The 13,032-nt window shown below is 39.1% G+C and overlaps 1 protein-coding gene across 1 annotated transcript in view; it reads right to left on the minus strand.

The window, feature by feature from the left end:
- The window catches only part of ERICH6 (glutamate rich 6), an 88,181-nt gene that overhangs the window by 24,967 nt on the left and 50,182 nt on the right, over window positions 1–13,032 (minus strand). Inside the window, exon 10 of the mRNA XM_073674713.1 lies at window positions 12,700–12,851. Within this exon, the coding sequence (XP_073530814.1) occupies window positions 12,700–12,851 (152 nt within the window). The remainder of the gene's footprint in view (window positions 1–12,699; window positions 12,852–13,032) is intronic.

Consider the following 13,032-nt stretch of genomic DNA (forward strand, 5'->3'; position numbering starts at 1 on the left):
TTCTTATTAACACATCGACTGATGTATCTACAGGTGGGTCCTTTCATTCTGTTTCATCCATACAGGGAATCAAATGACAAATACACAACATGAGGTTGGTTGATGTTTGGAGGATCCTTCACCCAGAAACCAATGATTATACTTTCTATTCACAAGCCCATTCTGTATACAACAGAATAGATACATTTTTTTATCTCTCATTCATTTCTTTACCTTCAGCCCAAGGCGGAGATAGGGTCCATATCATGGTCAGATCATGCCCCTATATACTTCTCCATGCAACTAGGTTCTCACTTGAGGGACAGCTATATATGGCTCCTGAACGAGAATCTTCTCCAAGACACTCTTTGCATCACAGATCTCAAACAATCTATCCAAATTTTTATATTATCATGATGGAGACCCTACCTCACCTTCGATCAAATGGGAGGTGCCTAAAAGTGTTCTGCGAGGTATTCTTATCTCACATGGCACATGCCTCAAGAAAGAACATGTTGTGGAGATTGCTTCTCTCTCTCAACTCAAATTACTGTATTAGGACTCCAATGTAAATTTCATTTGTCCCCCTCTACTTACGCCAAACTCTCTGATACCCGCTATAAACCCCTGGCCATTCTAGACCAGAAATCCTGGTGCATAAAAGAAAGCATTAGAAGTCGCTTCTACCATCTAGGCAACTGAAGTAGCAAATTACTATCAAAAGTACTCCACCCATGCACTTTAACCACCTACATACCCTTTATTAATAATTCAGAGGGGGAAAAGTTACATAGCACTCAGAATATTCTTTCTGGCTTTAGTGATTATTACAAATCTTTCTATAATATTAGTAATATTACTAAAGTTAGTAATAATTTAGTGATCTCCTATGCCCCAACTTCAGGACAAAATAACATCATATCTTCTCACACATAAGCTCCCCCTCTTACAAACTGAGGCTCTGATGAGTCATGAGAAAGATTTTACCTTGGAGGAGGTGGCCACAATCATTGGAGTTGAAACCTGAAAAGAGCCCAGGCCCAGATGGTTATACAGCCAGATTTTATAAATTATTTTCAGATTCATTCAGTACTTTACTATTATCAATATGTAACTATATCTCTTCAGGGGCTTCATTCCCACCCCAAGCCCTTATGGCACATATTACAGCTCTTCCCAAAGCTGGGAAACTTCCCTCCCTGTGCAGCAGCTATCGCCTGATATCTCTAATCAATATGAATATCAAGTTGTATGCAAAGTTGATCTCAAATAGGCTATGGTCCCTCTTGCTCTTGGTGGTAAATCAAGGTGGGTTTTGTGCCTGGCCATGAAGCCAGAGATACCACCAGCCGGACTATATCTCTAATAGATACAACTAGGAGATCTGGTCTTTCCATGTGTATTCTGTCAATTGATGGTGAGAAAACCTTTGACAGGGTGCACTGAGAAGTCATGATTCAGGCTCTTCGGAGCCTTGGTCTGCAAGGGCTCATGCTACACAGAATATCTGCCCTCTATACCTCTCTCTCGGCTCAAGTTAGAGTCAATTGATCACTTTCCCATCCTTTCGAAATACATAATGACACTCACCAGGGATGCCCTCTATCCCCCTTATTGTAACATCTAGCTACGGCTCTGCTTAGTAACACTTTGATTAAAGGCATCCTAATCCGAACAAAAGAACACAAACTTGCCTTATTTGCTGATGACCTTCTTCGCTACATAACCTCCCCTATTACTAGCTTACCAAATATTATATCTGAATTACAACAATTTGGTTCCCTTAGCAATTTCAAGATAAATGCCCACAAATCTGAAATGCTCAATATCTCACTTCCTTCAACATTAGTTGCCCAGTTGCGTTCTCCCTTTCCCTTTCGTTGGCAACAGATTCCCTTACTTATTTAGGTATTAAAATAACACCAGATGCTGCTCATTTATCCAATGCCAATTTTCTTTGCACGTTATATAAAGATGAATTGGATCTTGAAAAATGGAATTAACTCCAGTTATCCTGGTTTGGAAGAATCAACACAATTAAAATGGACTTCCTACCCTGCTTAAAATACTTGTTCCAGACCAAAGCCCTTTACTTGCCTGCCTCCCTCTTTTTACATCTTAAAACTGCTATAACTAGATTTATGTGGGCCCATAAAAGTCCCAGTTTGTCGGGTTGGGTGATCCTTCCAGATTTCCTCCTCTATAGATATGCTTCTTTAGGCACATGCATCCTAGACTTATTCCATCATAATACGACCAAGAAATAGGTTGAAATAGAAACTTTACAATTCAAATATAACCCTCTTGCAGCAATACGGACAACAATCACTACTCATATAGACATTAATACCCTCCTATTCCTCACAAAAAGCTTTTGCTTTCCTCAAGCGAGGCAATAAACCTTTCCTTTATTCCAGGACCTTTGACTCCCCTCTATGATAATCCCTCATTTCCAGCTGGCCTCAATACACTAACCTTCAGAAACAAATCCAAAGACCAACGCTCTATTATACACGATTTTTTGTGTTATCCCTGCTCTAGACCCTCACATATTTTTCCCTAACTCTAGTATACCCCCAGACTCATGTTTTTTCTTTGAGCAATTAAGGAGCTTTATAAGGTCTATGTCACCACAAACCAATATTTTTAGGCCTCTCACAACCTTTGAAAGTCTCTGCCTAGTGAAGGATCCTCCAGATCACACCATCTCGCTATTGTATGGGATCTTTTAGGATGACCAGACTTCTAATAAAACCTCTCCTTCGCAAGATGAAAGGAACAGTTGGAAAGACCTCTTGTTAAAAGAATGTTCCAAAATACTTCTTCTCACGCACAAATCCTCACTTTGCTCATTATCACAGGAAAGGAGTTACAAAATACTATCTAGGTGGTACTGATGCCCCTTGACTATCCATACAATATTTTCCTCACCCTCAGCTACTTGCTGATGATGTCTCAATGAGACAGGTTCTTTTTCCCAAATACAGTTGTGCTCAAAAATTTACATACCCCGGCAGAATTTTTCCTTTCTTGGCCTTGTTTCAGAGAATATGAATGATAACAAAAAACTTTTTCTCCACTCATGGTTATTCGTTGGGTGAAGCCATTTATTGTCAAACTACTGTGTTTTCTCTTTTTAAATCTTAATGACAACCAAAAACATCCAAATGACCCTGATCAAAAGTTCACATACCCTGGTGATTTTGGCTTGATAACGGGCACAGAATTTGACGCAAATGGGTTTGAATGGCTACTAAAGGTTAACATCCTCACCTGTGACCTGTTTACTTGTAATCAGTGTGTGTGCATAAAAGCTGAGTAAGTTTCTGGGATCCAGACAGACTCTTGCATCTTTCATCCAGCCACTGACGTTTCTGGATTGTGAGTCATGGGGAAAGCAAAAGAATTGTCAACGGATCTACGGGAAAAGGTAGTTGAACTGTATAACACAGGAAAGGAATACAAAAAAATATCCAAGGAATTGATAATGCCAGTCATCAGCATTCGAACTGTGATTAACAAATGGAAAATCAGGGGCTCTGTAAAAAACAAACCACGGTCATGTAGACCAACAATAATTTCGGCCACAACTGCCAGGAAAATTGTTCGGGATGCAAAGAAAACCCACAAATAACATCAGCTGAACTACTTCTAGCAGGCAGAGCATTGCCCCCTTACCGACTGTACTGATTTTAGATACACACACCTACATATCTTTTTGTCTAATTCTGATGATTTCAAATTATTAATGCCACAATCTACAATCCTTTTGGGGAAAAAAACACATTTTCTGTCTGACGTAGTGGGAAATGTATTTCCTTAGAACCATTTGTAGGGGCATTTAAAATGAAACCTGGCAATTTTTTGTTTCATATCTTACACTTTGTTTGAAAATTGTGGGTTTTAATTAAACATATTTTATAAAAAACATTTTTACATGGACTAAATTTTTCTTTGCTTCAGATAAACAATTTTCAAAATTGGGATCTGATTATTGTTTCATATAGGTGTCTAAATACTATACAGGTATGTGTAATTCCAATGCTCCCATTTAAAGGCATTCCAGACATAATAAATCAGATATAGTAAGCAATATACCCATCGTTCTTCCCCCTCGGCCTCGAGAGCATAAAGATTATTGTAATTACTGCTTAAAATCTGACATAAAGAGTGAACTATGTCAAGAGGATTATTGCTGTCCCAGCCTTTAAGATGATTAAGCTGCAAGGCAATAAAATATTTCCAAAGGCTTGGGACACTAAATCCTCCTCCAGAGCTTCCCTGCTTGTACAATTTTTGGACTTATGCTTGAAGTTGACCCTTCAGTGGCTGCAGTATAAGAAAGCGAATACTCTATAGGTTCTACCGTGGCCATCATTGGTCTCCAGTCCTCAAGATCATTGAACCACTTTGGGGAGAACTCAAATGCACCTTTAACTCTAGACTACAGAGAATTATTAGGATTTGTAGGCTTTTTGTAGATAAAAAAATAAAGGGTTTCGTCTCTCAAAAAATACCTCAGATGCTAATTCATCCAAAATTAAGGAATACACATTAGTAAGGGCCACCATACAGATTTGGCTAAATTTGGATGATTCGGACGTGGGTGGAGGCCTACTAACACTACAGATGATGACAGGGGAGAAAAGGATCTGGCTTTTATTCCCTGGGAGAACTAAAGAGGCATTTACACTGCAAGATAATCGTGAACGTTGTTAAAAACGCTCTTTCATGATTATTTTGCCTTCTGAACAGGCTGTCGATCAGTCGATGAATGAGAAAAATCTCTGTTCATCGGGTGAAATTATCTTTTGTTTAGTGCAAAAGATCATCGTTCTTGACGGTACATCGTTCTCAACACAAATTTTACTCTAGTCATGTAGTAAGCAATAAGAAACGCCGCCGCTTGTCATTAATTAGATGACGTGTGGTGTCACACCTCCGCCCCAGTTCCACCCATTTTGGCAGAACTTAGCGAAATTAGCATGAAAACATTGAAAGTTGTACAATTTTTGCACAAAAATTTCTGTGACTTTTCAAAGCAATTTATGCCATAGTTCTGGCATAATCACTTTTATGAATCAGAGCTTAAGGGTTTATTCACACGTCAGTATTTGACTAGTTTTTTTGTATCAGTCAGGAGTGGAAATTACAGAGAAAAACTTGAATCTTTCTGGTTTGATTGAAAGATCATAGAATAGAATCATAGAATGGTAGAGTTGGAGGGGACCTCCTGGGTCATCTGGCCCAACCCCCTGCTCAAAGTAGGATTCACTAAATCATCTCAGACAGATATCTGTCCAGCCTCTGTTTGAAGACGTCCATTGAAGGGGAACTCACCACCTTTCGTGGCAGCCTGTTCCACTCATTGATCACCCTCACTGTCAAAAAGTTTTTTCCAATATCTAATCTGTGTCTCCTCCCATTCAGTTTCATCCCATTGCTACTAGTCTTTCTTTGTGCAAATGAGAATAAAGATGATCCTTCTACAATGTGACAGCCCTTGAGATATTTGTAGACAGCTATTAAGTCTCCTCTCAGTCTTCTTTTTTGCAAGCTAAACATTCCCAAATCCTGTAACCGTTCCTCATAGGACATGGTTTGCAGACCAGTCACCATTCTGGTCGCTCTTCTCTGAACTTGCTCCAGTTTGTCGATGTCTTTTTTAAAATGTGGTGCCCAAAACTGGATGCAGTATTCCAGATGAGGTCTGACCAAAGAGGAGTAAAGTCCGATAATGACTTCATGTGATCTAGACTGTATGCTTCTGTTAATACATCCCAGAATTGTATTTGCCTTTTTTGCTGCTGCATCACACTGTTGACTCATGTTCAGTCTATGATCTATTAGTATACCTAAGTCTTTTTCACATGTACTGTTGCTTAGCTCTATTCCTCCCATTCTGTATATGCTTTTTTCATTTTTATTGCCCAGATGTAGTACTTTGCATTTTTCCCTGTTAAAAACCATACTGTTACTTACTGTCCACTGCTCCAGTTTATTTAGGTCTTTTTGAATCCTCTCTCTCTCTTCTCTAGTATTAGCTATCCCTCCTAGCTTTTGTGTCATCAGCAAATTTAATCAGTTTACCCTCAATTCCTTCATCTAAATCATTGATAAAGATGTTGAACAATACAGGTCCCAGGACATTGCCCTGTGGTACCCCACTTGAGACATTCATCCAACTGGATGTGAAGCCATTTACGACCACTCTTTGAGTCCGATCACTAAGCCAGTTATGAATCCACCTAACAGTTGCCTTGTCCATTCAATACTTGGTAATTTTTTCAATAAAGATGGTGTGAGATACTTTGTCAAATGCTTTGCTGAAGTCAAGATATACTGTATCTACAGCATTTCCCTGATCCACCCAGTCAGTGATTCTGTCATAGAAGGAAATTAAGTTAGTCTGACATGACTTGTTAGTTACAAACCCATGCTGACTCTGGTTAATCACTTCATTCTTATCCAGGTACTTACATACATGTTGTTTAATAATTTGTTCAAAGATCTTTCCTGGTATAGAAGTCAGACTCACCGGCCTATAGTTCCCTGGGTCCACCTTCTTCCCCTTTTTGAAGATAGGAACAACATTTGCTCTTCTCCAGTCTTCTGGGACTTCTCCTGTTCTCCAAGAATTTTCAAAGATTATGGAGAGTGGTTCTAATTTTTTTTCTACGATCTCCTTCAGTACTCTGGGGTGTAATTCATCTGGACCTGCAGACTTGAACTCATTTATGTTAGCTAAATATTCCCTCACAATCTCTCTGTTTACAGATAACTTGGATTCTTCTATTCCTTTAATAGGACAGTGAAGATCAGTTGATGTTACATTTTCTTTCTGAGAGAAAACAGATGCAAAATAGGAATTAAAAAGTTCAGCCTTCTCAACATCTTTTCTTACCATTTCACCATTTTCATCCTGTAAAAATCCTATACTATCTTTGACTTTTCTTTTACTTTTGACATACCCCCAAAATCCTTTTTTATTGCTTTTGACATCTCTTGCAAGCCTTAATTCATTGTCAGCTTTAGCTAACCTGATACGTGCCCTGCAGGATCTTCAGACTGCATTATAATCTTCTTTAGATATGCCTCCCTCTTTCCATTTGATAAACATTTCTTTCTTTCTTTTTAGCATGTGTTTAAGTTCTGTGTTCATCCATCCTGGTTTCCTTAAATGCTTCCCATTCTTCCTACTTTTCGGGATTGTTAACGATTGTGCTTTGAGAATCTCATTTTTAAAAATTTCCCATCCTTCCTGGACATTTTTGTCCTTAAGGACATCCAGCCATTGGATCCCTCCTATTCTCTTTCTGAGTCGCTTAAAATCTGACTTTCTGAAATCTAACCTTGAAGTTTGAGTCTTCACGTCTTCCTCCTCTAGTTATCCAAAATTCTATAATAGCATGATCGCTGCCTCCGAGGGTCCCAGCCACTTTTACGTCCTCAACCATTTCCTCCCTGTTTATAAGGATTAGATCCAAAGTAGCAGATCCCCTTGTTTTCTCCCCTACCTTTTGGAAAATAAAGTTGTCAGCAAGAGAGGATAAGAATTTGCTTGACCTGTTAGTTTTACTTGAGAGAGATTCCCAACAAATGTCTGGATAGTTGAAATCTCCCATGACCACTACGTCATATTTTTTGGAGAACTTGGTCATTTGATACATAAAGAGTTCATCCATATCTTCAGCTTGCCCAGGGGCCTGTAGTAAATGCCTACAATGATGTCCTTTCCATTGTTCTCTCCCTGTATTCTTACCCAAACAGTTTCCACAGAACTCCCAGTCTCTGAAGCTTCAATCTCTGTGCAGATATACGCTTTTCTAACATACAATGCGACACCTCCTCCTCGTTTATCAAGTCGGTTTCTTGCAAATAAATTGTATCCTTTTAGCCTTGTATTCCAATCATGTGTATCGTCCCACCAAATTTCAGTGATTCCAATGACATCATATTTCTTTTCCTGCATTAGTAGTTCCAATTCTCCTTGTTTGTTGCCCATGCTTTGTGCATTTGTATAAAAACATTTTAGTTTGTGATTGGTTTCTCTTCCTCCCATATTTTTATTATTTAGATTTTTTTGTCTTTGTTCTTTCTTTCCACTTCCAGTAGCAGAGATCTCAATAGTATTTGTCAGCTGTATGGCTTTTTCTGGCCTTTTGTTTCCCTTCCCACATTGTTCTAGTTTAAAGCTCTCCTGATGAGTGTAGCAAGGCGACTTCCAAATACACGTTTTCCAGTCCTCGTAAGGTGCACCCCATCTCTAGCAAGTAGTCCATCATATAGGTAATTCATTCCATGATCCAGAAATCCAAATCCTTGTTGACAGCACCATCGACGTAGCCAGTTGTTCACCTGTAGAATCTTATTCCACCTCATTGTTCCATGGCCATCCACTGGGAGGATGGATGAAAAGACCACCTGCGCTCCCAATTCTTTCACTTTCTTGCCTAAGTCTTCAAAGTCACTGCAGATGGTTTCCAGGTCCTTTCTTGCGGTGTCATTTGTCCCCACATGTATTAGCAGGAAAGGGTAGTGATCTGTAGGTCTGAAGAGTCTTGATATCCTGTCAGACACATCTTTAATTTTTGCTCCTGGAAGACAGCACATTTCTCTTGCGGTTATGTCTGGTCTGCAGATAGCGGCCTCTGTTCCTCTCAACAGGGTATCCCCCATGACCATCACTCTCCGTTTTTTCTTCACACCATTTTTCTTTCTCCATCCAGGAAGATTCTGAGGGCTTACAAGGTTATTCACTGTGGGCAAAGTCTTATCTTGCTGTATTTCTTCATGGTTCTCCTGCGTGAGAGCCTGGTACTGGTTCCTGAGCAGTATGGGTGCTGACTGCCTCCTGATCCTCCTACTTCTCTGGGTCACATGCTTCCATTTCTCTGTTTTGTCAGGTGCAGTTCGAATTTCTTCTCTTTCTGTATCATGAAGAGATAATTCTGCTCTGTCTAAGAACTCTTCACCTTCCTTAATGATTTTAAATGTAGTTAACCTCTCTTCTAGATTTCGCAACTTTTCCTCCAACAGGGACACAAGCTTGCATTTCTGGCATGTGAAGTTTGGCTTTTCCACTGGCAAGTCTATGAACATGTAGCAGGATATGCAGCTCACCAAATGGCTCCTGGACTCTTGCATGTTCTTATTGTTGATATGTTATGAAAACAGTGAAAAAAGCTCCAATGGCCAAAATACAGTGTTCTTTGAGCTCGCGGAGACTCTTCACTTATCCCAAAATGCAGTGAGAATATGCAAATTGTCTCCTCAGGACTCCTCCCCTGGTTCGATTGACACCTATTCTGTGTTTTGGAGACACTCCTGGTTATGGTATAGAAATACTGATGACATACTGATGTGTGAATAAAGTCTAACAGTGTATAAGCTTCTGACCAGGTGCATTTTATTATTTCAATTATTCATTTGCTTTGTTTAATGAATAGGCTGTTCTGTGATGTACAATAACATAATACATAAATGGATAGATCACTTTCCTATTAAACTGTCTGAAAATGGTGCTCAACTTACAAATACTGTCTGTGATTTGTAAACTTTTGAGCATAATTTGCTTATTAAATGCACATCACTTTCTGTGTTCATTTAATTCCCTAAAAAAAATATATTGCATTTCCATTTTTTACTCTAATTGGTATCAATAGTATTAATAGTGAGACAGATCTGTTTTTATTGGTTATATTAACCCAATATAGGAATGAAAAGTTAAATCATTGTCATTTCAACAAACTTTGCATAACAGTACAGTACATCCAATAGTACTAGAAAACATAGAAAACTATTTAAAGAAGTTATCTGTGTCTATTTTATTCTTTTCTTTTGGGGCTAAGAACTGACAGGCAGGTAGTTCCTAACTACATGCCTGTTCTGCCTGGCTCCCTTGACCTCATGTCAACAGAGCAGCTCTACCACTTCTAGGCTGCTCTGGCAACGGACGTGACTGCCGATATCATGCTGATTGACATCCAGCTCCCCGCAGTTAGGCAGCAGAGAGCATTACATCAGCAATCATACCCTGTGAACAGAGTAGAGCAGAAGAGAAGCAGCTGCGCTATTGATGTGATGTAACCTTAACGGAAGCCACACAATCACCAGCAGGAGCGGTATGTGACCACTCTGAGCTGGCAGAGATAGACAGATAGTTTGTGCCAGACAGAAAAAACTGCCTGTAAGAAAAACATAAAATAGGCCTGGATAACCCCTTAATATATCTTATCAGAGTATATATCTATATCTCTCTTTATGAAACTTCTTCTCCACTATCTACCTCCTAACTTCATCATTCACTATGAAAAACAGCTAAAATCCTGCTCAAGACAAGACAGACTCACATTTCACTTAGGTATCAGTTTACAGCTACCTATTGCAGCATATGGAGAGGGCAACATTGTAGAGGAGCGAAGCGAGAGACAGAGGAAGAAAGACACACATAGGCCCTGCTGCTTTCTAGTAAACGTTTTATTTCACCCCAAATCTCCTAACTCTAACTCAGAAACAACTAAAAATTAGATGAGAGTCTGTAGAAGGGAATAGTGTTATTCCTCATGCACATACCCACATGACAGCTTATTCTGAAAATGTACCTGAAATGACAGGTATGCTTTAACACAATAGTCATCATCATTAAAGGGGTTGTCCACAACTAGGACAACCTCATCTTAAACTAAATGTTCGTCCCTGATAAAATAAGAAAAACCTATACTCACCTCCCATTCCAGCTCCGTTCCAGCGGTGTCGGCACTCGCAGTTCCGGGGCTGTGATGTGGTGGATTGACACGTGATGCCCGGCGTCCCATCAGCACTGGCGTCACTGTCTCTGCCTTCGGACAAACTGAACATGAAGAGGAAATCCGGTATCAGCTGCAGACCTGGCTTCCTCTTCATGTTCAGTTTATCCAAAGGCGGAGACAGTGACGCCAGTGCTGATTGGGTGCGGGGCATCACGTGTCATTCCACCGCGTTACAGGCCTGGGACCGCGAGTGCTGACACCGCTGGAGTGGAGCTGGTACAGGAGGTGAGTATAGGCTTTATTATTTTATTGAGGCCGAACATTTAGTTTAAGAAGGGGTTGTCCTAGTAGTGGACAACCCGTTTAATTGAAGAACCATTTTATGTAAATTATAAGATGTTGGGTCAACACATTGTTTTAACCCCTTAGTGACCAGAACAATTTTTTTTAAATCTGACCAGTGTCACTTTATATGGCAATAACTCTGGAATGCTTCAACATAGCCCAGTGATTCTGAGGTTGTTTTTTCATGAACCATTATACTTTATAATAATGGTAAAATTAGGCTGATATGTTTTGTACTTATTTATAAAAATTTCAGAAATTTGACAAAAATTTTTTAAAAATTGCAATTTTCATATTTTGAATGACTATCCCTTTAATCCCAATAGTCAAACCACACAAAAACATTAATAAATAACATTTCCCTCATGTCTGCTTTACATCAGCATCATTTGTAAAATGTTGTTTTATTTTGTTAGCATTTGAGAAGGTTTAAAAATGTAGCAGTCATTTTTCATTTTTTTTAAGGAAATTTACAAAACTTATTTTTATAGGGACCTGTTCAGTTTTGAAATGACTTTGGGGGACCTACATATTGGAAACCACACAAAAGTGATACCAATTTAAAAACCGCACCCCTCGATGTATTCAAAACTGCTTCCAGATAGTTAATTAACACTTCACGTGCTTTGCAGAAATTAATGCAAAGTGGCATGACAAGAATGAAAACGTTAATTTTTACCACCTAAATTTTGATAACTTCTGAACAGGCCGCTATAGTCGGCAGACTCTAAGGCCGTTATTTGGCCATGAACTGCCATGGCAAACATCAGGACCACACAATGAAGATCAAAGGGTGCCAATGGGGTTAAAGAGGGAGCCCTCACACTCTGTTAACTATTTAGATTCTGTAGTCACTATTGATAGCAGTATCTAAATGGTTAAACGACCAACACTGATCATGGCTGATGCAGCAGGGTGTCAGCTATAGTGTACAGCTGATAGCTGCTGGATTGTCACCTGTCAGGGGATGCTAGTCTCTTATATCACAGGTCAGTAAAAAGACATATTGGTGGTCACTAAGGGGTTAAATCTATTATTTAATGAGTACAGCATATCTTGAAAGGGAATCTACTGTAGGATCAACCCTCTTATGCCATCTATATGGGTGTGTAGGTCATAGGAAGATGAATAAAATGGTACATTGATATCTGCGACCCAAAGTTTTATTCTAGAGAAATCTGTGTTTTTCTTATATGTAAATGAGCTGTTAAGATCTATAGGCAGGACACAAATCTCCCAGAGAATCTCTTCAGAGCTTATTTTACATGAAAGGTGGCATTACCAGTGTGAGACATGTAATGACTGACAGTCTGCTCTCCTGATTTACATGTCTCACACTAATAATGACCCCTTTCAGTTAAAATAAGCTCTGCAGGCAGATTCTCAGGGAGATCTATGTCCTGACCATAGTTATTAACAATTCATTTACATATTAAGAAAAATCTGGATTTCTCTGGAATAAGTCTTAGAACTGCAGATATAATTTTATTCAACTTTCTATGACCTGCATGCCTATATAGACGGTTTAAGAGAGTTGATCCTACTGACAGATTTCCTTTAATACTACAAAGTAATGGAGAACTTTTAAACATGGAAGGACATAGTTGTAGACAGTAAGAATTACCATATCACTAGTGAAGTCGTATAAGGTTGCCTCTTGGTCAAAAGATTCCGCATCAGAAAATGCTTCTTCATTATCTGGAGGAACAGTCCAGCTATCTCCTGCAGGAGGGGCATTGGACAACTGGTAGGAAATGGTTTTCATGGGCCTCCCATCTGCCATTTAAAGGTAGACCATCAAATACTGTGCATCCATTGTTATATAAGACATACATACCTTTATTAATAAGTGAAGATAACTTTTCTTCAGGTTCTATAACTAAATGGTTCTCTTTGCTCATGTCTGAATACTGACAAAAGTCAACTTTTCTTATTTTGTCTTATCTAAAGGCAGTTT

The sequence above is a fragment of the Phyllobates terribilis genome, unplaced genomic scaffold (genome assembly GCF_046119375.1).
Source record: "Phyllobates terribilis strain yellow unplaced genomic scaffold, ASM4611937v1 Scaffold_3__8_contigs__length_932513732, whole genome shotgun sequence".
NCBI classification, from domain to species: Eukaryota; Metazoa; Chordata; class Amphibia; order Anura; family Dendrobatidae; genus Phyllobates; species Phyllobates terribilis.